The 27,336-nt window shown below is 42.3% G+C and overlaps 1 protein-coding gene across 1 annotated transcript in view; it reads left to right on the top strand.

The window, feature by feature from the left end:
• The window catches only part of LOC142971769 (adhesion G protein-coupled receptor L3), a 111,669-nt gene that overhangs the window by 15,376 nt on the left and 68,957 nt on the right, over positions 1-27,336 (top strand). The window contains exons 2-4 of the mRNA XM_076112428.1: positions 9,576-9,685; positions 21,570-21,584; positions 24,095-24,895. Coding sequence (XP_075968543.1) covers positions 9,576-9,685; positions 21,570-21,584; positions 24,095-24,895 — 926 coding nt within the window. The remainder of the gene's footprint in view (positions 1-9,575; positions 9,686-21,569; positions 21,585-24,094; positions 24,896-27,336) is intronic.

The following is a 27,336-nucleotide window of genomic DNA, read 5'->3' as shown; positions in this document are numbered from 1 at the left end:
AGCAGGAGCGGTTCAAAAGGCTAACCGTGGTCAGCAATTCAATGGGGCCTGTCACTGGAATATTTCGGGATGGATTCCTTTCATGCTGTAGAAAGAGTGCATTGGGTGTGTGACTGCACGTGCATGTTCGAGTGCGCACAAGCCTGCCTGCAGAGATGCAGGTGCTCATACACGCGGCTTCAATTTAGCCACTGATGCACAACGGTGCACGCGTCAGAAATCTTGCTTCACACCTTGCACATCTAATTATTGTTTTTCTTCAATATGTGACACATTCATATGACTGTGGTTATAAAAAATAATATGACCCAATCCTCCCTTTTACACGCCCCCCCCCACTGAAATGAGGCTCAGCCTAAAATGGGCCTAGAGGCTGAAAGTCCCAAGGGCCTTTGCTGGGAGATAAATCAAGCGTCACCAGGAAGGATAGGGAGCAGCATCATTTGTTGGCAAGAATAGAAAAATTCATCCTGGAAATCGTAAATCATTAGACGGGCAGGCCCCAGTGAATAAGCCTCACCCACCAAACAAATCGATTGGTGAAGTTATTGCACATTTCAATCCTCCCGTCTGCCTCCGTACAGGCACCTGGAGGGACCCTGTGGGCGTTAGGATTTACATACACGTACCCGGAGATTAGACGCTTCCTATTTTTGACAGATATTTAAATCAGACGCTGAGCTTTATTTATTTGTTTACGTTTAATGGAAGAAATGTATTGAAACGAATATCGGTGTCGGCAGGTCAGCCTGTAAATGTTGTAGGAGTGAAAGTGCCGATCCAATCAATGCCTATTCTTCTCACAGCAGCAGCTTTCAAAAGCACGTCCTAATTAACTATTGTCCCGAAGAAAGCCTTTTCTTTTTTTTACCAATTCTGACTTGGTTATAATCCGTATAATAATAATATACCCACTGCTTCTGATGACTTTACTATCCATGCCAGTTACATTCAGTCCTATATTAGTTTCCAGGTTCAGAACTGTACTGAAGTTGTTTGCTCTAAGAAATGCCGTCCAGAAAATGTAAACGCCTGATGGACAATTGACATGTTACTTACTGATCATATCTGAGGGAAATAGCTACCCTCGTGGGACATGATATTGTATCTTATGAACTGTTACAAATTGTAGGTTGAGCTGTCAGTCCTCCATGGCAGAAATCCCTGTTGCCTTGTTTTAAATGAGAGCAGTCTGGGGAGATATTGACGGGAAGTGTCTGTGCTGGCGTTTTAATTATCCACCGCCATAGCTGCTGCATGATAGAAATCCTATACCTCTAGCATGTGTGGTGACATCATTTACATACACCTCTGCTATCATTTCAATAAACATTAGTGATGGATTCAGTTGATTCACAGAAAAAAAAACAAAGAAATAATGCATTATTTATTGGAATTTTCACCCTGGCTACAAGACTCCGGTTCAAGGTTTGTGTGTTTCTGTGTCTCAACTAATATTTGCAGAACTTGGAATCACAATTATGTTTTTAAATAAAACATTGTTTTTTTGGTTGCTCTCTTTTGAGCTGCGCTATTTCCAAGATGCGTATCTCCCGACATCCGAGGAAACTGAGGCTTATTCTGCAGAGTTTATCTTTGCCCTTTAGAGCTAGAACACAGACACTCGTTGGCTGTGCTCCGTCAGGCCACTCGCCGCCTTGAAAGCAGAGATAAGCTTTACATGTGAATGCGTTTCATGAAAAAAGGCCGAGCATTGATGTCAAAGAGAATTCATCGCGCACACACACACTCTATTGTGTTCAGAAGAACGATTGTATATTGGCCAGTGTGTGAAAGAATATAATTAAACTGCGAAAATATGAACTCTACAACTCATCTCAGTGAATTATCATACAAGGCCAAACTTGTGTTGTATGATTTAAACAATGCACGTTTCACTGGATTTACTTACATCAGTAATCCTAACGTTGCATTTGGAAGCGTCTAACTCCCCCCTCCCCCCTCCCCACCACTCTCCAGCACGGGCCAAATTCTTACCTTTCATGGAATTTCGGTGTGCACAGCCAGATAGATGCCGACAGCATGTGCGGAATCACGGATTGACCTTTCGGGCGGGGAGAGAAATTGCATCACCTAATACCTGTTGTGGCACCAAAATACATGGATTCATTTCTAAGAGGCTAGCTGAGCAAGTTTGATCCGTCTGCAGCAGGATTACTTCTCCTTCAAAATAACAACAAGGTGTTTTATTCAAAGTTCTTTCTAAGGAATTGTATTGAGTTTGATGTGTCCCAGGGCTGAAGCTGTATTTTTAACATGTATTCCTTAAAAACACAAATCTGATATTATCTTGCTGACAAGCTGTCAAGATATATATATATAAAATGTCAAAGTTCCATATTGAAAGACATTTTTTTGCGCAGTTCACATTGGTCACAATCAATGCTTAATCCTTATACTCTGCACACAAAGCGCTCGCTTTCTCCTCTGCACATTCACTACGCTGCAGAAATAGTTTTCGCTCTCCACTTGCACTAGCAGAGTGTTTGGAGCGAGCTTAAGGTGAAGTAAACATGTACTGAAGAGCTCAGAGGTTTTTCATTTGTAGTTTCCAAATTTCCCGAGACGTATTTAAGATTCAGTAGCAGGCTTTGGTGCCACAAAGTAGTGCAAATAGAAACATGAAATATCTGAGGACCTCTCTTTTAGGGACATCCCTTGAAAGAGAATCTAATGAAACCGGTCATAATCTGTTATTAATCTGTTTAATCCCAGAGCACAGCGAGTTGTGTTGAGTAACTTCCATTTGCACTTTTGTTTCTTGTGATTTCAGTCTGCGCATGTCTTTCCAAAACGCCTGTTTACCAAATGTTTACCACAGCTGATCAGCCCTTGTGGTGTCGGTAAACATGTCTCTGCTCTCGTGACAAACACCCTATGGTTTGGACCTCACTGTGAACAGCATCCAGTCTGCAATGCTCATCATGGGAGGGGTGCGTCCCCTGAGGATATATAACCTCTCTCTGGCCTCAACTCAAACCCATGTGTTGCCTGCCAACTACCCGGAAGATTCTGTGCACCCCGAGTCTTAGCTTTTCCTTTCCTTTTGTCAAAGAGACGTTATCTTGCAACCGAGAGGGGTGAAAATAAACTATTTCGACTTTTTATGAAGACAATCTCAGTGCATTTATACTTTATAGGAATTTTGTGTCATTGTTTCCGGTCGGTTAAATTATTGTTTCATGTTTATTTCTGATTTTCAATGAATTCAATGGGTATTCACAATATTTAAAATTGTACAAAATACACACGACAACATATAAATAAAGCTATGTCTGGGTTTTACTGCCGTGCTTCATTCAGGCCCTAGATTTTGCTGGAGGACAACTTGAATTTGTCGTGACCGCTGCTGTGGAGATTAATCTTTGCCATGCAGAATGTTTCCATATTGACATTGGTGTTGTGTTAATGAATACACAGCCACAAGCTCAGATGTGCTAAAAATAACCTGCATACATTTCTCCTCAAAACTAAGTGGTGATATAAACTACATAAACTGTAAAAAATAAAAATAATAATAATATATATAATAAAAATCAGGATTATATCCTGGTGTGGGAAAAGGTACAAATAGGACAAATCTTTTGACTGTTTATATTTGTCTTATCCATCATCGTGAGCCGTAAACAAGCCGAGTCTCTTCTTTTCAGTTACAAAATATAGTTTGTCATCACCTCCGTGAAAGTGCCCGCTCGTCCAAACACGCTGCGAAACAGGAAAAGCATGTGTTTATCAAGCGGAGCTTGGTGCTCCACTTTAGGCTCTTTGGACTACAGCCAAGCAAAGGACCTCATAGAGGAATCCATATATATCGCCCACATCCATAAAGTCTCGGTATGTACTCCAGTTTTGTCTGCGTTCGAGTTTGATCGTCTCTCGTCTACTGCCACTGTATTTGTCGCAGCTTGTTGCATTGGGACAAAAATACAGCTTATCTCCAAAATACAATATTAGTGAGAGGCAAAACTGTGTGATGTAGAAATGTTATGAAACTAATCTGTGTGAATGGCTAAGAGGGATTACGTTTGTCAGGAGGGGGAAAAAAAGCTTAAAATGCTCTTTTTTGTATTTATTTTTTACAAATAGCACTGCAAGTAGTTTGTGAGAGATGATCAGTTAACCTTTGTTTGACCGTCCCTAATGAAACTCTTATTCCATACCTAATAGAGCCTGATAAAGGTCATTCATATAGCTCGTGCACATAAACACTCCATCTTCTCTATACCCAACAGTCACTTGGCACTTCATTCATTTCTGCTTAGTTCCACGTAGTTAATCCTATAAAAGAGGAATATGGCTGATGTTTTGTCACCCATAGTGTTTGTAAAGACAGCGTGACAGCTTGCTTTTTTCTCTAAGGTTTGGTAGCAGGCTGCTAATGCCACCAAGTAGCAAACTGTGACTATTCACATTGATCAATCATCCGTCGGGGAGCGTAGTCGGTGCATGCGTGCGTTTGCCAGCAGATGTTCATCCGTGTTTGTGCGGCGCTTTGTGAACTTAATATACTCAAGGACGGTGAGCCCCCTTCAGGGCTGCACTTAAAGTACTCCACTCCCACACTGGCCCATTGTACTTCTGTTGTATACATTTCATTCCCCATCTTCCTCTTCTTGCTTTTTAATCTGCGCTCAGCAAGTCTCTTTGGTGTTTTGGAAAACAAATTGCATCTTTAGAATAATAATGTGTTGGGTGGTAGTGCCATTATAGATCACTTTTAGTGAGTATAATAGAGGGCAGTGTGCGTCTGTGTTACAAGTGCAGAAGGGTAGGGTAGGGTAGTTCTCTGAATATGTCTGCGTCACTTCTCCATTCTCTCGTTTGGTTCACACCAGAAAGGAAAATCCTAAGTGTAAGTGAATAAGAACTTCAAAATACAGTGTACTTCTAAGTCGCCCTCAACCTTTTTGACCCCTCCACAATTAGCCGGTTGCACTCTCCGGGGTCTTCACTCAGCAATCGGAGTTACCTCGAGGTGACAGCACGTTATTTTGAGCAGCAGTGGGAAATAGTAGTTACTGGACCCAACTCCAGTCCCATGAATACATGTGTAGCCCTCTAACTGCTGCGTTGTTAATTGATTTCCAAAGATCGATCGACATGTATTTGCATAAAGCGAGCACATTTATCCACTCCCATGTTGATAAGAGTATTAAATACTCGAAAAATCTCCATTTCAGGAGCATTTTGAACACATAAAAAAAAAAGAAGTGATTCATTTGCAATTGACTCTGGACAATCATGCAGTTAATCTATGAAATATTTGAATCAATTGACAGCCCATGTATAGGTTTAGAGTATCAGCAGATGACTAATAATATCGGTGTAGTTTCACTGAATGCGATCACATAAACCCAACCCTCACAACCAGAAGCAGAAACAGCACTTATTAAGCATAAGCATGGTTGTTACAGTTTGATTTCCCCCAGCTGAGGGTATCTTTGAAGTAACTCCAAATAATTGGAACATATAAAGAATAAATTACTCTATAGGTAGCTCCACAGCAGAAAGCGTGATACATAGGCTCCTTAGCCAGCTCCTGTGAACAATAGGCTTCCACAGGGACTGGTAATTCCTCTGTCTGAAAGGAGCCACACTAAACAACACTCAACAGTTGACTTTAAATACTTCCTGGTTTTACTCCAGAGCTAAACACACAGTGCTTAAGGCCATTGCTCCCCTTCTCCTTGTAACATTTTCTTGAGGTTTTCATGGGAGATTTAAAGGTTTTTCTTTTGTTTTGTGTGTGTGTAGCGCCAGGAGACAGACTGAATGAGAAAAGATGGATGCTTTGGCGTGCAGCAAGGAAAGATAATGAATGAAGTCGACCGTGGGTGGCGAAGACCATCACTAAAGCGTAATGGGTCCCAGCAGAGGGATGGGGATATTGACCCGTACGTCACTTTGTTCCCCGCTCCCCTTCCTCCCTTTCCTTACAAATACAAACTCTCACAAGTGTGTACACAGCCTGACACACACACACTGCAGTGTACATATTGAGCAATACCAACATACACTTTGTCTTTACACACACACACACACACACACACTCCAAGTCTCTAAAGCACCTTGTGCATAGTTTTCTCTTCATAACACGGGAACTAATACCAGTGTGTGTGTGTTCATTTCTTGGAGGTGGGGCAATTTGGCTGTGGCTGCTCTTTTTAACTGAAAGCAAATGGAGAGTTTGTGCTCCCTGACAGGGACTGTTTCATCAAACGTATCCGACCTGTGGGAGAACTGCACAGAGAGGCGTACCCTCAATGAGGTACGCAAGCTGAACCGTCTCCGTTCTTAAGAGACTCACTCCAGGCGAACTTCTTTGATGTGAATTCTATGGAAAATCACTCGCAGCAATTTGCCGTATTGGAAGCAGATTCAGCGTTGCATCCTCCTGAACTTTTAAAAGCAGGCGAACCTTCCCGTCCTTCCACTTGGTTGGTATTTTCCTCCTGATATAAATCACTTGAGTTCTGAAAGGGAACGGTGGTGCTCACCAATTCTTCTTTTATGACTCTCCAATATGGACAAATCTGTCTAGCTTTGACAGCAGCTGCACCTTCCCCTGTCTTAAACTACTGGCTGTTTCTTTTTGTTGTTCTCTTTCTTTCATTGATTCAATTATTCACCCATTCATTTATTTATTTTTCTCCTGTCCGGTCAATAGACTGAGGGGACTCAACCCACTTACATCAGAGGCAGCAGCAGGATCAGCCAGCGATTATAGTCATTACAGTTTGTGCTTACATAGGGCTCTTGTGCTTTGTGCCACATCTCCCCTTGTCAGCTGGCAGTCTGAGCTCTAATCTGCCAGTTATAACAAACAGCAGATGAGGGAGCAAGAGGAAAAAGCTATGAGGGAGGAAGAGTGAAAATGTGGGAAAAAAATCCAGATGTATATCCAGATGTAATCCTTTACCATTTGCTGATAACACTTAGAATTGCTGTATTAGTTTAAATGTACCGGTACTGCATTGGAACTATTTGTTACTCCAAACTTGCCGCCATCAACTGTAGGCAATATACTGACTATGGATAAGAACGCCATATATATTGATATGACACACACTCACGCGCATACCTACAGTAAACTAAGTTAAAGATTCATTTTAACTGATAGCATAGTTGTTGTTTTTTTCCAAACGTTCTCTAGATATTGCAATATCGTTATTGTGAATTAATTTGGCCACGATAAATGTGTAGTGGAAATCTGATACTGTCACAGTCCTAGCTTCAAATGATACATTTCATCCTTTGTTGCTTGTACCGTGTGTGACCCGAGCTTCCGGCTTGCAGCATTTAGCCTGCTGAAGCATCTAATCACCTGCTGTGCTCTTCCTCCTATACTGTACACCCTGCATTCCCATATTTGGATACATCACTCAGAGTGGATCCATTTCTCTCTCTCTCCCCCCCCTGCTAGTTCAAAGGGCTCCATCAGAGCCACGGGTCTGATGAGATCCCGATTATCCCTCTAATTGGTAATTGTGAAGTCGTTGTGGCACGTGGCGTGGGCAGCTTCTCCCTGCTATTGATCCGCCTCCTGCTCTGCCATTGATTTGCACTTGATACATTTAATTGTAATTATTCCTCCACCTTATTTTATTCCACTGCAAGATGCGGGGTACTTCAGGACGCTAACGGAAATCAGATCAGGAGGTATTTGTGGCTGTGTGTGCAAAGGTAAAAAAAAAAAAAGTACAGCAGAGGGATTGTGAATATGGGTCAAGATAGATGTTAAAACTGGGATTAAGTTTGCAATCCATGTTATATACACATTATGTTTAATCCCTCATGAGGAAGTTATTACAAATTATGATTCAAAATCCAGATAGCTTAACTTCTAGGGCAGCAATGTTAAATCCAAAAAAAGTACATGTTGTCCTTCCACAAAATATGCCAACAACTATGTCCATTCATGTGTGTGTGTGTGTGTGTGTGTCTCTAGAATAAACTTGAACTGGTAGTAAGGAGGAAGGGTGTAGAGATGAGAAGGCTGCCTCTATAATTGTTTCCCAGTTTTACAGGCTTGACCCTTTATTTATTTGACTGGCATTTACTGCCTGGGAATTAACTGTTCATCGGGAGGTTAGGCCACAGACTGCTGAGTGGAGTGAGTGGCAGAAGGTGACAGGGGGTTCATGAACCCATAAACCTTGACTCTGCAGACCACATCTTATTACTGGGTTGCCTTGGAATGAGATGGGGCCCCTTTTTGCTTGTCCCTCACTGGTTCGATTGATTAGTCGACAGCCAATCAATGTTAATTAAGGTGTAGAGAATCCTTTAATTGTGGCATATGAATCATTGTGTCGGGACCTGTCTTGACCTTCACAAGGCTTACACAGTGACCGGCCTCGCTGGGGAATAAACACCTTTTATATATTGCAAGATAATGGTGAGTCCGTGAATGAGTATCGATGGACAGCGATCCTGTGTGTATGTACTGTAGCTTGCAGCAGCTGGCCTCATGAAGATCACATACATACACAATGGGTGCTCGATTACAGACTGGACAGACCTTCATAACCCGTTTATTTCATTTTGCAGCCAGATGCAGAGCAGCGACGGATCAATACTTGTCGGAATGTTTAAGAGTTAATGTTTTGAGATGAGCGTTGCTATTATGTGTGGCGAAAAAAGGCTCTCTGTGCATATCAAGTGGGGCTTTGATTGATGACTGCCCAAAACAAAATGTCACATGAGAACACCATCCGGCACCATAATTGTGTTTTTTAATGAAGACCTGCATTTGGTGTTGGACCTGACATCGCACACACTGGATTGTGTCTATCCCCCCCCTCCTCTCCACTACCACCACCACCATCCATCATGCAGTAATAACAATGTGCCCTGTTCATGGTTTAAAGCCTGGTTTCAGGTCCATGACTTCCAACTTTACCCCTCAACAGAAAGATGAATTTACCCATGAGATTGTCTCCTGAGCCTACAAAAGGGCGAACTATCTCCACTTTAAATGTCACACAACGTTCAATTATCTTGCCTCAATCGGGGTGGTATCTGAGATCTCTAGTCCCTCAGTTAGTCATGTGTCCCCACAAATGTAAAATATCTGTAGCAGCATTACAATCAACCTTTCAAGACAACTTAAACAAAATGCGTTTCATATATCATATAAGAAAGGGTTTACAAGAAAAATACAGATGTTCCTAAATACAACATTCATCATAACACACTGCAACCTACCAAGTCATTTTGTTGCACAAGTAAACCTAAAAACTACTTGGTAGTAAACCTACGTTTTGGAAAATTAAAGTGAACCTAAAGTGTACAAATGGTGAAGTGCCCCTTTAACGTGTCCAAATACAGTATAAAAACCCGACTCAGTTACTATGTATTGAAGGGAAAAGACTGGGTAAATCATTTCTGTTAACAGTAGAGCTTCATAATCATAATCTCTGCAACAGAATTAGATGTTCAACTCCATTAACCACACATTAAACATCCGACTAATGTTGCTACTGTGTATGGTTGCCAATCAGAAGGGCAAGATTGTCTGATGTTGCTATTATTGCTCTTCTCTCTGTTTCCAGATGTAATAACCGGACCCAGTGTGCTGTTGTGGCTGGACCAGATGTATTTCCTGACCCTTGCCCAGGAACCTACAAATATCTGGAGGTCCAATATGAATGTGTACCCTACAGTATGTATTCCTTAATTCCCTCACACTCTTCAGCACCTCTATCACGCTCTTAGCCGTGCTCATTTCCTCGTAATAGCGACGGCTCATCAACAACCCTATTAACATGCACGCGAGTAATGGTCTTAATGTTCAAAAATATCTTGAATGTGTCATCCGGCTCAGCGAAGCACATTTAAGATGCATCGGTCGACGTGAAGACAAGTGATGAATCCTGGAACCCAAAAAGCAGAACGCCGTGTTTTAGTGCTGAAAATATAATTGACTGTTGTTTACATGTGGAAAAAAAAGCATTCAGTATATCCGTGTAGAGGAATATTTCGTCTGATTATCAAATGTTAAAGTCTTTATTCTAACTGACCGGAGATTAACACATTCATCATTTTCTTCATCATGCATAACATCAATTATGTCGACATCTTGCCAGCTTACGGTCAATTTATTTACAAGTGACATCCTCTCTGGGATATTGGTTGTCTAATTTATTGATATTAAAAAAAAAAGGGCAGATCCGAGGTATACACTGTAGATAGAGTTTAAAAGTGATACAACAGGCAAATGATTTGAGACCGATTGGAAATTGTTCCCCAGAATCATACGGCTGTGTGGGAATTATGTTGTCAACAACATACTAAAAAAAGGGAGAAAAAAGAACCTGCTAATGTAATCAGTCGAGGGAAGCGTGAGCTTCATTTTGTTTTCAGACGGTGCTTGTCAGTGCCTTCCCATCAGCTCCCCCAGTTCACAGTGCTGCAATATCTTTGAGGAATCATGTCATGTCTCTGTTAGCATAGCAGCAATAAAGGCCGTGTGACTTTCATCGAAATGAAACATACTTGTTGTTTTCGGTTCAGTTCAGCTCAGTGGACGCCGGTTAATGTTCAGACAGAGTGCAGCGTCTCTGGAAAGTGAGTGAATAAAGAAGATTTAATTAGTGCAGCAGGTGAGACGCGCTGTCGAGCGCTGCATAACTTGAGTGGAAACATTTGGGCAGGGAAAGGGGAGGGATCAGCATGGGGGTGACAGGATGAGCACACAGAGAGGAAGTCCAGGTGAGGCCAGAGGAAGCGGCGTGGACATTGCCATATGACCTGAGGTATTGTGTTATAATGACCTTTTGCAATGGAACACCAAAGCCACAGTAATTATGCCTGCCAGAATCCTGACACATTTTTTGCCGTGCTGTATAAAGTGCTGATCTGGAAATGGAAATATTTGGTCACAGATATTTATATCGGTGCAGTTAGCTGCTGGGTTCGAGCTAAATCTGATCAAAACCATCTTTTTAACATTTGATGTCCTTACATGGCTCCCTCACTAGATTCTAGATTCCCGCCTGATTCTACCTGTGATCCAGAGCTGGCAGATGGCTCTTTTGTACCCGACTGTTTTCAATATGCACATTTCTCTATCCCAGCCACCCAGCGTCGGTGTCTTTTTTGAGGTGTCCATGTGCAACACTGACCCAAACCGAAGCTGCGACGGACAGAAACACAAAATGTAATCAACCGTCTAGTTTTTGTGCAACTCTGAGTTCCTGTCAGTATTCACACACAAAGGGTGCTTGTACACACTTTGTGTGAATGCGATATCTCAGGAATGCCTGAAGGGAATTTCATCAAATTTTGAAAAGCTCACATCCAATGCAGAGGCTTGGTAATGCTACAATATCCTGATCTCTGTGACACATTGTGTTACAGGGGTCCACTCAAATAGAAGTTACATGACACCCCATGGGAACCACAGCCAGTTGTCTGCCTAAACTACTCGCCTTCCACCTTATTGTTTTATTGATTAACTCAACTTCCTTAACAAAAGCCAAGTTGAAACATGGAACAGTCTGCCCATACTGATTCTGGCAGCTATGTTGTTCGGGGCTGCCTATTAGGGGCGCGCCAGGAAGGTAAACGGGGGGGCACCTTGTCTGGCGTCACTATGGATTGTGTCCAGGACCAATTGAAGGATAACAAAAAAATCTGCTGGCAATGCAGAAGCCATGTAGGCGTTTATTTGTATATTGAGCAGGAAAGCAAAGTGTAATCACAAACAGTCGCTGGAGACGGATTTTGAAACATATTTTATTGCAGCTTGTGAATGCAATTCATCTGTGACAGCCCAGTGGACTCACTCCCTCCTTGCCTCCAAAATGAGCCAATCCTTTTTTGCTGGAATGTGCCGAGCTCAGAGACGGTTCTTTTTGTTTTGTGGCCAGATTCAATTTGTGCTACCATGTCTTGCATAATAAATCATGCACCTCTAGGTCAATGGATATCTCATACTGGAATCTATAAAAAAAAAGCAGCTTACATTACAGCTCAATTGTCTCTTTACCAAGTTCCTGAGACAGACTGACGGATTTGAGTGTCTAATAAGGGAAGCAGCCACCCATGTCTCCAGTCTTGACTCTATATTCCTCTGACAATCTCTCCCTCTCTGTCCTAATACTCTGTTTCTTCCAAGTCTCCCTCACTCTCACTTCCATTTTGTCCTTTAAGTGCTCTGCTTTGCCTTCCCCTTCCCCTTCTGTTTATTTGCTCCCTCTGTTCCCTCAACTGCTCCCCTCCTCTCTTCTTTAGCACCTTCACTGACGGCTTTTATCTGTATTCTGCTCGTGGAGCTTCTTTTCTTTTAGGGATAAATTACCGCTCTCCTCTCCATATCTTTATAAGCCGGGCGAGATTGCACAATCAGATCCAGCGTTAATAATGGCAGAGGGGTGTGCTAAATCGATGGACACATGCCGCAGATACAATATTGATTTTATTAATTTGCGATTTGGTCCGCTCCATCACTTGTAATGAGAAACCTTTTTTTTTTTTTTTTTCTTACAACAATTCCTACTCAGAGTGCCGGTGTTTGCCCGTGCTGTGTGGCAGTGTCAGAGCATTCCATCATTTGAGCTGGATAATTATTTGATATAAAAAAAATAGCACTAATAGAAAGGTAAGACAATAAAGAAATACAATGATACATCTTACTGGATGAAAAACAAAGTACTAAAGACATAATAATGAGCTTATATTTGACCCTGTGATCGTGATGGAGGCATGTAAACTCCTTCATCTGCCAGAGGTCTCCGTCTTTGTTGTACGAGTGCAGTTTGTGCATGCTCCCCCATGCACTTTACAGATTAGTAAGGCTAGCCTTCAGGCAGAAGTGACGCGCTGACCCTTTATGATGACTCATAAACATGACTTTGCTCCAACGGTGAACATCTGCCCCGCCCCACCTCACCTTGACTTTCCGCGGTTCAGTGGAGAGATGCGTGTCTATTCTCTTAGTGCCTTATTAAAACCTCTCTCGCTCGCTTTCACCGTCTTTCCCTCCGCGTAGCTCCTCCCAAAGGTCGAGGCTCGCAAGAGGTCAATGCAACTGTGTCTGCCTCCTACCTACCCGGTGTTCTTCATTAGCAGTAATGAAGCACTTACATCTCCTCTGTGGCCCCTCACACTCCGGACTTGTCAAAGGGAAAAAAAAAACGTATTCAAGACCTGCTTTGTCCGTTAAAGGGCTCGTTCTGTTGTTGACAGCTTGCCGTTACCTTTCTTGTCCTTCTCCCGGCCATCAGCCATCTCCCGGTAGCACGGGAGTGAGATGTACCTTTCAGTGTGGTTTCATGGCATATTGGCGGTCAAACCCCTCGTCCCAGAAACATTAGCTCCTGGATAATGACACGTCCTGTCAGGGGAACCGCTTTTGATCCTTTCACTTTTCAACATGGACACTTCAGTATGCACGGCAGACGAGGTGGAGGCAACGTGAAAGAACACAGACACGATGAGAGCGGGTGAACAAAGGAAGAAAACCTGCTGGCAGTATGTTGCTATACGTAAGCCACTAGTTCCCCCCACTGTTTGTAGCTAATAAGGACAATGTAAAACCCTGTCTCTTCACAGTGGGATCCAGCTCAGCCCTGTCAGATATGGCTCACACGTTGGAAGCTAAGCCAGGACATATAATCATGCAATCAGTTCTCTGATTCGAACGGAGCGGTATAATCCGGAGCTCACACTTCATAGAAACTTGCCATGTAATTTGGCGAGTTCTTTTATTTCCAACTCACCTAATTGTTTTTTAATTAATTTAGCTAATAATAACACAGCTAACAAGTACAGAGGGGGGGGGGGGCTCACTGAATAATGGAGTAGATTGTTTTGGCATGTCCGACTCAGCACCTGCTACCAATCTCTGTCCTTCTGTGTTGGCAGGTGAAACCATGAAATTGATGATCTGCACATGGCTATCACGTGCAATGCAGCTCGGGCAGACTGTGGTGTGATTACAGAGCCCATTATGTAGTGGTCACACCGAAGGTAAACACCACCTGGGCGACTTCACGTGCCGCAGTGTGGACCACGCGGTTAGTTATGTGTCTACGTCAGGGTCACCCTTTGTTTTAGTGTCTCCACACATTGTAAGGATTTTAGATTATTTACAGGAATCACGTCTAATCTGATGTTCAAATGCAGCTCGCCTTTGATAGTCGCTCAGTATTCAAACGCCATCAGCAGTCTTCCTAGCACCCAGGCAGTTCTCTCTTTGCCTTGGATAATCTTGCACCAATTGTAAGCTTCTTCAAGAGTAGATCACTCTCTGTGATATCGGTAAATCTACTAAGCAGATTGTATGGAAGTGCAGTGGCTTTTTTTTTTTGCCCTTGAGCTCTCTCCAATCCACGTTCATCAGGTCTAGTGTGGGAGGCAACAGCGTGACAGCAGATACATCACACGACCACACCCTTCCTTAACTCCCTGCCGAAATGCCAGTGAGCATTAGCCTGCTTGTTCAGACAGCTTTTTTTTCTTCTCCCCACCTGAGCGACCAGCTCCGCTTCTTCCCATGTGTGAAGGGGGGGGGGCCTGTAATGCCATCACATCGCTCAGTGACAGCTGACCACTCCCCAGCCCACACAGCAAGCTCTGATGACGATGACTTTCTGTCATATATTTCACACACTGGATTCACGGCGGTGTCGTGGCCTGAACTTGCAGAGATTGATCTTGTCGCAGCACATTGGTTTTAATCTGTGCTTTGCAGAAACACCCTGTCTTTACATGTTATTGTCCAACGGAAATCACATTCATTTATATATATATTTTTCTTGCAGTCTTGGGAGATGTATAAGAAATGCTCTTTTCCCTCAAGCCTCTGAGGGCTGTGTCAGTGTTTGTGCTTGATTGACTGTTTAGCTACCAGGCTCGTGTACTGCAGGGGCAACTGTAGCCTACAAGCCAATGACAGACGGGATTTTGTCAGAAGTGATATTAAAGAATAGGGACCACATCAACATCTAAACTGACCGATCTTCAGAGGTTTTCAAGTATTAAAGCAGTTTAATGTGCTGACTATTAACAGTGCCGTTTTCCCACAGTGGTGCAGGGCAAGACATCTGTTTGTTTTTAGACAAGAAGGAGGCATTAGCTAGAGAGTTAATGTAGGTTGTTGTTTGTTCCGGCTCTTGCTGTCTTGTGGAGCAGGCTGCCCACCGTCCACCTATGATTGAATGGTGATGTTATTGCTACAGGGCTGCAATTTAGACACCAAAACTATATAATATATACATTTCTGATAACTGATTTTTTGTTTTCCTCAAAAGAGAACGCACGACATGTGGCTTACAGAGCAGCCATGTGGGCTAGAGCAGATTTCACTTCAGTTATGTATCATGATACGGCAAATATATGTGTATAAAATACAATATATGTGTAACCAAAGTAACACAATATGTTCATATTCTTTTTATACTATTCATATAACAAGTTGATAAACAATACTATTATGACATGGAAAATAAAAGGTTACCTCCCTGATTTAATAAGACATATTAATGAACAATACACCAGCTGTATATCTATGACATGATCTTTATATTTTCATAGTAAAAGTGTGGTGAATTGAAATAAATAGAAAAATGGCAGTTTCGTGGCTGGATTAACAATGGTCCTATATAAAAAAAAAAAAAGAAATAATTTTCCCAGTTGAGAGGCGATATAATTGCACAGGGAGGCTGTGATTACCAATGTGGATAAATAGTGGTGTGATCGGGGTGAATCTGGACATGCGAAAACTGTTTTCCCCTACTAATAGCTAAATAAACTGGTGTAATCTATCAGGCTCTTGTTTTGTGCCGGCTGCTCTTTTTGCTCAATACAACGTTACATGCAGGATCATCCCGGGCCTTTTTTATCACGGATAGACAAGAAATGTACACGCCCCAACATATCGGAATACATGCTCTTTGCTCGCTGAACAAGCTTCTGGAAATGTTCATAAACACTTCCATTTATATAACACAAGCAAAGCTTTTTATCTGTGTTTCCTTCAAGAGCCAACCCACACACTCAGGCACACATGTCTGAAAGAATTATTGGGTTGCCAAGTGTCGAGGATATAGCACTAATTAGAGATCGGTCTCTTCAGGGGGGGGGTCTCTCCTTTTAATGATCACCATACTAATCAAAGCTCTTATTCTATTTCCTCGTCTTTTCTTTATTTCTTTGTTGACTGATGTTCCACCATGTCCAGGCTAAACATCCTCTTTTCTTTCTCTTCCACTCCAACAATTCTCTCTCTCTCTCTCTCTCTCTCTCTCCCTCCCCCCCATCCCTCTGTTCTGTTCCATAATTTCAAGGTCCTTGAAAATCATGAAATATTTCAGGAGGTGCTATTAGGTTATTTCTGCTCCAGTTGCCGCCATGTTCCACAAAAACTCTATTTAATTTTGTTTTGCCTCGGCTGCACTTGCCTCCTCTCCCCCTGTTGTTCTGTCCTACGTTGGTAGCAGGTTGGATGAGCGCCAAGTCCTTGCACCTGTCCCTCAAAGTGAGACAAACACACATGCATGCACACAGACAGAAGTACAAGCACACAAACACAACACACACGCATTGTCAAGGTTATAAGGTAGCGTTGCAGTTTCCCAGTAGGAGGGAGAGAGAAAGCGATGGAGACCGAGCGGAGACACGAGGGAGGAGATTGAATAGGTACGAGAAAGGGGCACAAAGAGAGCAGACAAGTAAGTTGAAAGAAAAAGACAGGTGTTGAGAAATGGAACCTGTAATGATGGTGTGGGAGACTCATGAGCACCAACCGAGGGAAATGATAGGAAAAAAAAATGAGGGAGATGAAGAGAGAATCTAGAGAAAGAGAGATGGTGGCCTGCGTGTCCTCCCCCATCCTTTGGCACATGCTATTCAAGGCCCCGTAATTTGTGTCATTAATTAAAAAGCTGATGGGATGGAGTTAAGGGGTCTGCACTCTGCATCTCCTTCGATGAGAGAGAGGGAATGGAAAAAAGAGCGGGGGGGGGGGGGAATATTACAAAAAATATTGCAGCCATTCCACCATGAATCTCTATTAGTGGCTAATGATACCATTCTGATACCTCTCAACCATTAGTGTGAAATTGGGAAGCGTTAATTATTTAAATGTAAGTCCATACAGCTGCCGCTCACATGATGGGGTCGGGACTCTCGGTCGCTCAGGGTCCCCGTTGTTAGCCGCTCAGCGTGTGTCTTAAGCAGAGCGGAGACTGCAATACGTATGCAGAGCAACTTCCCAGGAGCAAATGATATTTGAAATTATTCATTATCTGAGCAAATACCGTATGGACTGCTTTATAGAGTGGTACTATAATTGACTTATATAGGGTATGGTATGGCTGAACAGCAGGCTGCTCCAGCATTGCCTGCCTATAGTATCTACACTGTCAAAGCATGAATTACATGCAAACACGTTTTGTTGTAGTTTTTGATTGAAATGGGAATTTTATAACCGTGAAAGAAACGTATTATTTTCAAGAGTAGGTTTGCTTTATTACATTTGGCTTCGACAGCTTGAACAATTAGGTAAGCTGCAGCATCAGCCATGTTGCCTTTCCCAGCTTTATGCGTCTGGCATGGTAAACCATGCAGCAGCCAGACTGTAACAAGCTGCATGTGCACAGTTTAGTGAGTTATTGTTTTGCCAGAATTGTCCCCAACCTGTCCAAGCAATGCGTTCACTTTAACTATGGCCTGGTAGAACACTTATTTGATTGGTTGTTTTCCATAACTAACCCAAAAATAAATAAAAAACATAAAAGAAAAGACAAATAGAACACAATTTAAACAGATAATTTGAATATTAAATCACCTATTCATTAGTAGTGATCGGCTGTGTCTACATCTGTGTGGGCAGCAGTTTTCTATCCCTCGACTAATCTCCAGATAAATCTATATATCGTGATAATGAGTAGAATTGAGGCGTCTTAGAGCCTTGCACTTAACCCCAAACTGCTTCTCACTGGCCAAAGGATGAGAGAGAGTGCACTTGGCTACTTCCAGGTGTGCAATTTTGTGAAGCCGGGCGTTGGCAAATCTATCCTAGATAATGAATGCACAATAATGATGAGCTATTTTCCTTTGTCTCAATGTCATTTCTGCTTCTAGATTGATGCTGTGATGCATGGCCACTCAATACTAGTCATCTTTGTTTCAAATAATGAGCTTGTTACCTCACTCCCTGTTTTAAGGTTCGTGCGAGTGATGCGATTACCTTTAACATCATCCTCGCACAATTCACTGGAGCATCTCTATTAGTTGTTTTTCCGTATATACCCTCAAATGGTCTCTGCTGTACAGACCTTAGGTGAAAAGCTCTTGTTGTTGCCCTTCGCTATTATGAAACAGATTGTGTATAGAATCAGAAGCACCTAGGGACATGTGAGGCCGTGTGCTGTGTATAACCTATTAAATGCTGTGTCCTAAAATATCAGGACAAGGCTTTGTCAAGTGTTTTGGAACAGAAGTGCAGATAAAGGCTCATTCATCATGTAGAGCCTATGAATAAGGTACTCACTGTTTTGTGTGATGGAGGAGGACGTAACCCTTTCATAGAGGTGACGGTACCTCCAAAAGGACCTTTTTATTTCTTGGATTTGTATATTTTTGCAGGTATTTAATAGTTTCACTCTTCTTAGACCATCAGTGAGGATGCAGAGAGAAATACAAGGAGAAGGCAGAGAAAGGGATGGGATGAGAGGATGAGAGAGAGCTAAGTGCTTTATAGTGACTCAATGACAGCCGTGACCAAAATCGCATTACGGTCACAATGGGGGCGGCGGGGCAGAGTAAAGAAGCTTCTCAAATGAATCAATTCTCCGTCACGCTCTGCTTTTCCTGCCGTAAGTCTGGACGTTCGGGGCCAGCATCGCAGGTATATCTCTGCCTGTACTGTATTTGCAGTGAAACACGAGTGGACGCGACATGAACAAATTGGTTTGAGTGATCCGAGGGGTGACCTTGCCTGCATCCAGGCAGCATTTTCTGGTCAAGCGACAGGGCCCGCATACTGTACAGTAGCCCCCGGGAGCGGCGTCTTTCCTTGTCGGGTATTTCATCCGAATCCTTTACTCCTTCTCACACCATCTCCCACGGCAATTGCGTCGTATACCAACTCTCACATCCCCGCCGCTTAATGCCTTTTCCTATAGATCATTACCCTCCTCTTCCCTCGCCACTGTAAGCTATCGCTCAATCAGAAATGCCGGCCTCCCGGTGGCCCCTGTTGTGTGGCCATTGCTCACGGGAGGTGAAGAGGCTTCGATCGGCTATTTACTTTGATTTGATCGATGGGGGTCCACGTGTAGTTCCAAGTAATTGGCAAATTTGAGTTGCCGGTAATAGTGATTCAGATGTAGCCCAGAGCTATTGTTGCACAGGCTCTGTATGGACTTATTGTGTTTCTATGACAGCTGGAGTGTTTGCTGTTGATGAGGTGCAGTGCTGTACCAGTGTACAATTTTATGATCTGACCAACACAGACGACTTGTTGAAAGCCTGTCCCCCTCCCCCATTATTTTTCTCTCTTTTTGCTCTTTCCCTCGCCTGACACAGCTTCACCTCACTTGCTGCTTTTCATTAGCTCGCCGCCTTGCATTAATATTGTTCTCCTCTAATAACTTTCACATCTTTCAAATTGTACCCCACCCGCCCCTATCCACTGACCTCCATACCTCACTCACTGGCACTCTCCATTTGGAGGAGAGGACTCTTGTAAGCCCTGGTAACAGAGGTTAATCCTCTCTTATTAGAACCGGGATTACAGGAGGGGAAGGGACGGGACCGGCCAAATGCCAATGCCTGACATAAAAAAGCTGGTCCACAAGAGGAAGCAATACATATATAGTGTGTTGAAAATAAAGACGTTACAGCCACAGCACTTCTTCAACAGGCTCACAGAATACTTGTTGAGCTGTAGAATCAAAACGGCTTTTGCGTTCCACTTACACCTGCAGCGATTAGAGCTGAGTGGTGGTGCAACGGATCATAAAAACTAACGGTTCGGATCGTGTCACGGATCAGACCAGCACAAAAGAAAAAAAGGGAGCAAATATAACTCATCAAGATCACTGATCCCCTTTTTTTTACCGCAGATACTAATTGCTAATCCTTGATGATCAATACTGGCAGATATAGATCCTTTATTAGTTTTGTTTGATTATAGCAGCTATTATACACTGAAGTCAGTGTAAACCATTAACAATTATAAATCGTATCCTTTTACTTTGTTATAGTGAGTTATAGTGTTTTTTTTCTTCATAAAAACACACAACTCTAATGATTGGAATAAAAAGATTGTGTTATTGATTAAAACAAATGTTGTCATTCGTGGTTTTAATGATGTATTATAAGCTGCTTAGAGCCAGTGTAAACAGGTCATCATTTCTACTCTAATATCTATTTATGCTGCTGTGAAAACAACTGTGTATTAAAAGTTCTCACAAAAACTACACGCGAACACATCATGATAACGTGATAATTTACCTTCAACCCACATTCATTTAGGTACGGATCGATGACCGTGGTCCATTACACCACTAGAGCTGCGTATCGTTTAACAATGTACAATACATTAACTTACCAGTGCCAATACCAGTACCCTTGAAGGGATAGCTTTGGTCTTTGGAGGTAGGGTTGCATGAGGTACTCATCCATAGTCACTGTATCACCTACAGAAGATGACAGTCGTCACATACATATACATAGCTTGGAGTAGGAGACAGAAGTACCAGCACCGTAGCAAAGCCGTGTACTACTATGGACAGATCAGCAGATACACATACTGTATTTTAGACACCAAAAAGAAAGACTCCGTTGTACGCCCTTTTTTTTTACGGGGAACTGAGCTGAAAGTGAAACTTCTTTATGCTCTCTTCAAAGCCTCCATATCCATTGGCAAAAAACAGTATAGTACATTGCAGCATTGTCTACATTCAAAATATACATGTGTGCTTACTGTATTTTTAAAGCAGGTGACCATCGTGAACAGCTTTGTCCAGTGTCAACATCAACAGTTTGGGAACATGTTAAGCCCCCAAATGGACAAAAAAAAATGCAGACATTTTAACTGTTTTCAGCATTGACAATATCCCATCATTTAAGTGACAGGTTATCAGTTTTAAAACTGCAGCTGTGTGTCGTGTGAAATGTAGGCTACTCAAATTTGCATGTTCGGTGCTTTTTTTTTTTCTCGCAGTTGTACCCTGGACTCATAAGCTTGCTTGTAAGTGGTCACAAAGTTGAATGATTTGATGAATGTACAAAAAAGTACATCTGTTTTACACATTCCCATCCCACTACAAAAAAAAAAAGCCCCAAAAAACATCTCGTACCATTTAAGACCTGATTAATCTGTCTTTTTTCCCCCCAACAGGCTCATGTGTGACGCGGTGTTTGTTTCTCTTTCCTAAAAGCTTCTGATTGAATGTTTTGTGTGTTTCTTCCACTAACCCCGTGCTCTTCTTAAGCTGTTGTGTGACTGTTACAAAATAAAGACTTTTCACATCATTAATCTGTTCTTTCTTTTTCTCTTTCTCTCTCTCTCTTCCCTTCATGCCTAAAAATAGAAGTGGAACAAAAAGGTAACTAAATACCAACAACTTTTCTTTTTCATCTGCACTTTCATTTGGGCGTAGGCTTGCTTTTTATTATTTGTTTTTGGGTGACGGGGCGCTAAAGCAGGTGTGGGTTTGTGTTCATTGTGCGGTTCATTGGAGAGGTTAAACATGCCATTCATGGGGAAATTTGATTGATCAGTGAGACGGTGTTAGAAGAAATACCTAATTAGCTAAATGCTTTCTCTCATTTAGTCTTTGTACCAAGCTGCAGCATCCAAAACAGTTTCTATCGCACTGGACCTTCCTTCCTCGTTCATCAACAGTAACACAGATTGACATATATGCCACATGTATGATAATTCTTTAGGGTGAGGTAATTACAGACCTGCTCTCCAGTGAAATCCCATAACCCGGGGGTGTGTTTTTATTCCCTTTTATAAAAGAAGATTATTCCAGCTCTGCTTTATCAGCTGCATACTATTAAAGGAGACGGCTATACAGGGTGATCAATAGTTTGTCCAATAAGCTGTCAGCATTTTTGATTATAGCTCTAACATGATGATGGCTATAACCTTCAGGGACTTACTCGTCAATACTGGAGACAGATCGCAGCATCGTCACATTATTATTTTATCAGCCCCGCATGATGCTGCAGAACATATACTAAATCTTTACTCGTGCCCCAGGAGCATTGTGTTTGTAGTGTTATCTTCCTGCATGAGTTGGAATAGTGTCCTTTGTCAGGCGTTAACTATACAAAGCTGGATTTAAGTCAAAGTTGGAAACGGAGTCGTTAAACAGGAGTCAAGAGTTCCGCTTTAATAGCTGGTGCAATCAGTCATGAATTAATGACATAACACTGAAATCTGTGGCAAAGAGAATGAGCAATGAAGCTTCAAAACATTTCATAGAGACGTCTGTTGCTGCTAAGGTAACCGTTTTATTCCCCATGAAAGCCATGATTGCTTTTGTATCACTTCTCTAATACATTTCACTCCTCCATGCTTGCGTCGTTAAAAAGCATATTTTACAGTGCTGTCGGTACAAAGCTCACCTTCTCTGACCCTGTACCCCAGCACACCACCTCCCTTTTTCAGCGCGCAGAAACGGCCCTCTTAGCATTTAGTGGAGCAACCGCTGAGATGTGTGTGTGCCAAGGCGTTGTGTCAACAGGACGCATCTCTCGCCACATTTTTCACCTGCAGGTAGACAACATGTTTAATCTTAAGAGATTACAAGGGAGAGAAGCCTCCGTGCTGTCTCTTTCTCCTCCTTCCCCTCGGAGTGTGCAGCTTTTTTACCTCCCGACGGATCTGCGGCGAGAACCTGTCAGCGTTGTCAGGCTCCTGGCCCATTACAGTGAAAGGAGCCTTGACACACACTTTGTTTTTATATGTGTGATGTACTGTAGGGCCCAAAGCCGTGGAAAAAGGGAAAATTGTACTGTGCAAATCCTTTCTTTCTTTCTATCAGACTTCGGCCAGTTTGTCTCTTTTTGTCTCATGAATATACTGAAGACATATCAAATGTGTTTGTAATTATTTGTTCTTATGTTGTAGTTTTAAGATGAGTCTTTTCACGTACTCAATGTAATCCTGACATACAATTCTAATTGCCTCAGTCCATGATTATCCATAATCAACTGAAATTAGCTTTTTGGAAACGGTTTCCACTATTGACCTGCTCCAGCAGTATATTCTTGGCCTGGCTTTATCAGATTTGTGTACAAACCAGTTCACGTTTAATTCGTTTACTGTGTGATATTGTAAATCCTGCTGCAGACTAAAAATGTCATGTTGGGGGGGAAATAATGGACAGGCAATTATTATGTTGATGATGTAATTACTGTATTTGTGTTTTTTTCTTTTCTATCTCCTAAAGGGCCGCCTCAGCCAATAATTAAGGCGTAGCTATTTATCCAAATCTTTTAACTTTGGGTTTGTTTTATACTATCTATTAAAAAGAGTCACAAGAGTGTTTTAATGAAAGAAAAGAGTGTTTTTTTTCTGTTGCAATTATATGTAATTCAGTAGACACGTACTGAAAAGCCACTTTGTAAAGAGAAACCAACAAACGGTAATGTGTGTAAGTGCATGTGGGAGAGTCGGTCCATCCGTGGTAAGTTTATCATCATCGTCTGCCTTGTTTCTGCTCTACATTAAGTCAGAAGAAATAACCCTCATTTACTCTGTTCACCCCTAACCCAGAAGTCTGTTCCTTCAGTGGTATTGTAAACTAATTGCCTCAAGGCCTAGAGACTAACTGACTTGGAAGTATCTTCTATACAAATATTGTATATTTCCTGTTTAACTTGTATTTTCATGTCACAACATTTACAGTCTGTAATCTGTTCCGCATTTAATCGAATCATCCCGACACTAATGAAGAGAGTGTGACTCAATATCTCGGTCCTTCACAGTGGAAGAAGACTTCAACTTCAATGTATTTGCATCCAGTTGCTGTTCTAAGTTCTTGATGGATAATACCTGCCAATGTAACTCTGTACTTGTCTTTCCCCTATTTTGGCTCCTCAGTATTCCTGTGCCCAGGGCTTCTGCGCAGGGTGTACCAGAGTGAGCACCTCTTTGAATCGGACCACCAGTCAGGAGCCTGGTGCAAAGACCCTCTCCAAGCCTCCGATAAGATTTACTATATGCCCTGGACACCCTACCGCACTGACACGCTGACCGAATATTCCTCCAAAGAAGACTTTATCGCCGGAAGGCCGACAACAACCTACAAACTCCCACATCGTGTGGACGGAACGGGCTTCGTGGTGTATGACGGGGCGCTGTTCTTCAACAAGGAGCGCACACGCAACATTGTCAAGTTTGACCTGCGAACTCGCATCAAGAGCGGCGAGGCCATCATCGCTAACGCCAACTACCATGACACATCTCCATACCGCTGGGGAGGGAAGTCGGACATTGACTTGGCTGTGGACGAAAATGGCCTTTGGGTGATTTATGCCACCGAGCAAAACAACGGGCGGATTGTCATCAGCCAGCTCAATCCTTACACGTTACGCGTTGAGGGGACCTGGGACACAGCTTACGACAAGCGCTCGGCATCCAACGCCTTTATGATCTGTGGAATCTTGTATGTGGTGAAGTCGGTGTATGAGGACGATGACAATGAGGCAACGGGAAACAAGATCGACTACATCTACAACACAGAGCTAAGCAAAGATGGCTCTTTCGACATCCCTTTCCCCAACTCCTATCAGTACATCGCTGCAGTGGATTACAATCCCAGGGACAACCTGCTGTACGTTTGGAACAATTACCACGTCGTGAAGTACTCTCTGGACTTTGGAGCGTTGGACAACAGACTCGGTAAGACCAACTTATTATTATTGTGTTTTTTACACATACATTCTGGAACAGAGCTGACATTTGAATTACTTTCATTTCTGCAGTCAGATAATGACATTGGTACATCTAGCCATCCTTACATTTGGTTCAGCGGAAGATATTGGGAAAAAAAATACCGGCCACATTGTCATGATTATTATATGGAATTGAGTGAATGAATTTTTGATATACTTTGTGATCCGCTGACCTTTCCTCGACATCAACCACGTTTCCACCTAACCGTATCAAATACTATCTAAATGTACGTGGTCAATTATTGTGCAAATTCCTTCCCCATGGGGATGAACGTAGACCCTCAAAAAGAATCCAGCTGACATCACCAGCAGGCATTCTGCTGTATAAATCCAAAGCAAAGCAGAAGCAGGATACAAGGCAATGTAACTATAGAAAGCTAAAAAGGCAAAAAGGAAGAATAAAACTGGGGTATAAACAAAAGAAAGTACAAATTAAGACAAAAAAAAACATAGCTGAGAGAAGACGAGATAGAACAGTACGATAGATGGGTAGAACAAACTACATGTTTAGCCTCGTTAATTACAAGGCTCGAAGACAATCAGCATGTCATTTGGTTTGCTCCACACGTTTGTATATTTTGGGAGACAGAGAACAGCTTGGCATGGCAAGCTTTTGCGATAATTGGCTTTATGGAATGCTGCTCGACGTGTCACCTCTGTAGTTATACTTATTGCCGAAGTGGGATAAAGTTAACCTGAGAGAGATTCTGTAGATACATTAGAAGTTATTAGTATAAAACCATAGTTAGCAATTCACATGAAAGGAGAACATATTTGTCATTCACAAAACTGTGTTTTCTTGATGTCTGTACCACATTGGGGCGTTTAACACTGTAAGTAGTTCACATCTTGTATTTCAGCCACAAGCTACATTTTATCCTCATTCTAGCTGTTGCCTTTGCAGAGGAACAACCGCTCACATAAGACTTCCTAAAACTCTTTTGAAAAGTCTAATTCCTCCCCTCCATTGTTCTTTTTATAAATTGGTGCTTGTTGTGAAGCATGAAACTGGGAAAAAAACAACCTGTTTTGACACACCATGGTAATTCTTTGCGCTATCTCATCAACAGCTCTAGTCAAAAATGTCACAAGTTATTTGAGTGTGAAGTCCCTACCTCTGCTTTTTCCTCTGGAGCTTTCTCTACCTGCCGCTTGCCAGTTTCATTTATTTTCCTTCGCTGGCTGCTGCTCTACCCCAACTCTTTTTTTTTTTGTTAATACACGGAGTCCTGCTTCAACACTCCCCGTAATATATTCATTCATTCAGTCACCATGCTTACAGGGTTTGGTTTTGATGATACACAGCTTACTCGTAACGTAATTTGTTGTAGTTAAGGAGAGTGAAATGATGTTGTAATGTGCTTTCTGTATTAAATGATTATCCGTCACTTTTTTTAGCAGCGATACACAATGAGCACACATATGTACACCGCCGCACACGCCGCTAATTCACATGCAAATGCAAAATCCTCAGCATTAGACTGAGATGCTGTGTGTCTGGCTGCCGTTGTGCAGACTGAGCTGCCCAGTAAAGAGGCTGCTGCATGAATATAGATAGTGAAATGTTGCATTAAGTGGATGGATGGAGGCAAAGAACAAATATAAATGTCAGATAAACAGCCTGATAAGAAATGAAGGAGTGATTGAATGGACTGTAAACCATTTCATTTGATCAACTCCCAAACCAAATACAGCAAAAGAGAATGCAGACTTATTCTGGTGCGAGTATTTATTATTTTTTTTTTTTAGCTGTACTCATTTTTCACACAATTGTCTCACTAGGCGCCTAATTATGAGATTGTAGGATAGTTACCACGGAATTGGTTAATTCAGCGTCGGTGTAGAGCACTTCACCGCACACGGATGAGTCCGTACACTGCTGATTCATAATGTTTGAGCCATTTACACGCTACTCCAGTGAGAGTGTGCAAACTTACAGCAACAATGGCTGCAGCGAAAGAGACACAAAGGTGTGGAGGATGAGGATTTTAAGATCATTTCATGCACATATCTTTTACCAAGAAAACAAAAACACTTTTCCTAGTTTTGCCCAAAGCAAAGTTGTTAAATTTAGCCAGCACACTTATGTAGGTAGTACTTTCCCTTTGCTGCAAATACAATTCAGTGTCGCTGATCATTGTGCCTGTTGACTCTCCCAGAAAGGTCTCATTGTGTGCTCTAACAGGAGCTCATTTCCCCCCTCCACGAGCAAGCCTGACCTGCCATACAAGTAGAGCATGGCATGTTGGCAACAGAGCAGGAGAGAAATGGCCAGGCCACAGCTTGAGCCCGCTACCGTATGCACAAGCACATGGGCCAGGGCACTGCACCTGCTACAGGGCAGTTGGCAGGGACAGGGTTATGATATCTGGAACTGCACAGAAAGCA

Source organism: Anarhichas minor, unplaced genomic scaffold (assembly GCF_050575085.1).
Source record: "Anarhichas minor isolate MPS153535 unplaced genomic scaffold, ASM5057508v1 ptg000049l, whole genome shotgun sequence".
Taxonomy (NCBI): Eukaryota; Metazoa; Chordata; class Actinopteri; order Perciformes; family Anarhichadidae; genus Anarhichas; species Anarhichas minor.
Note: the sequence above shows the minus strand (reverse complement) of the source record. Positions and strands in the feature narration are given on the sequence as shown.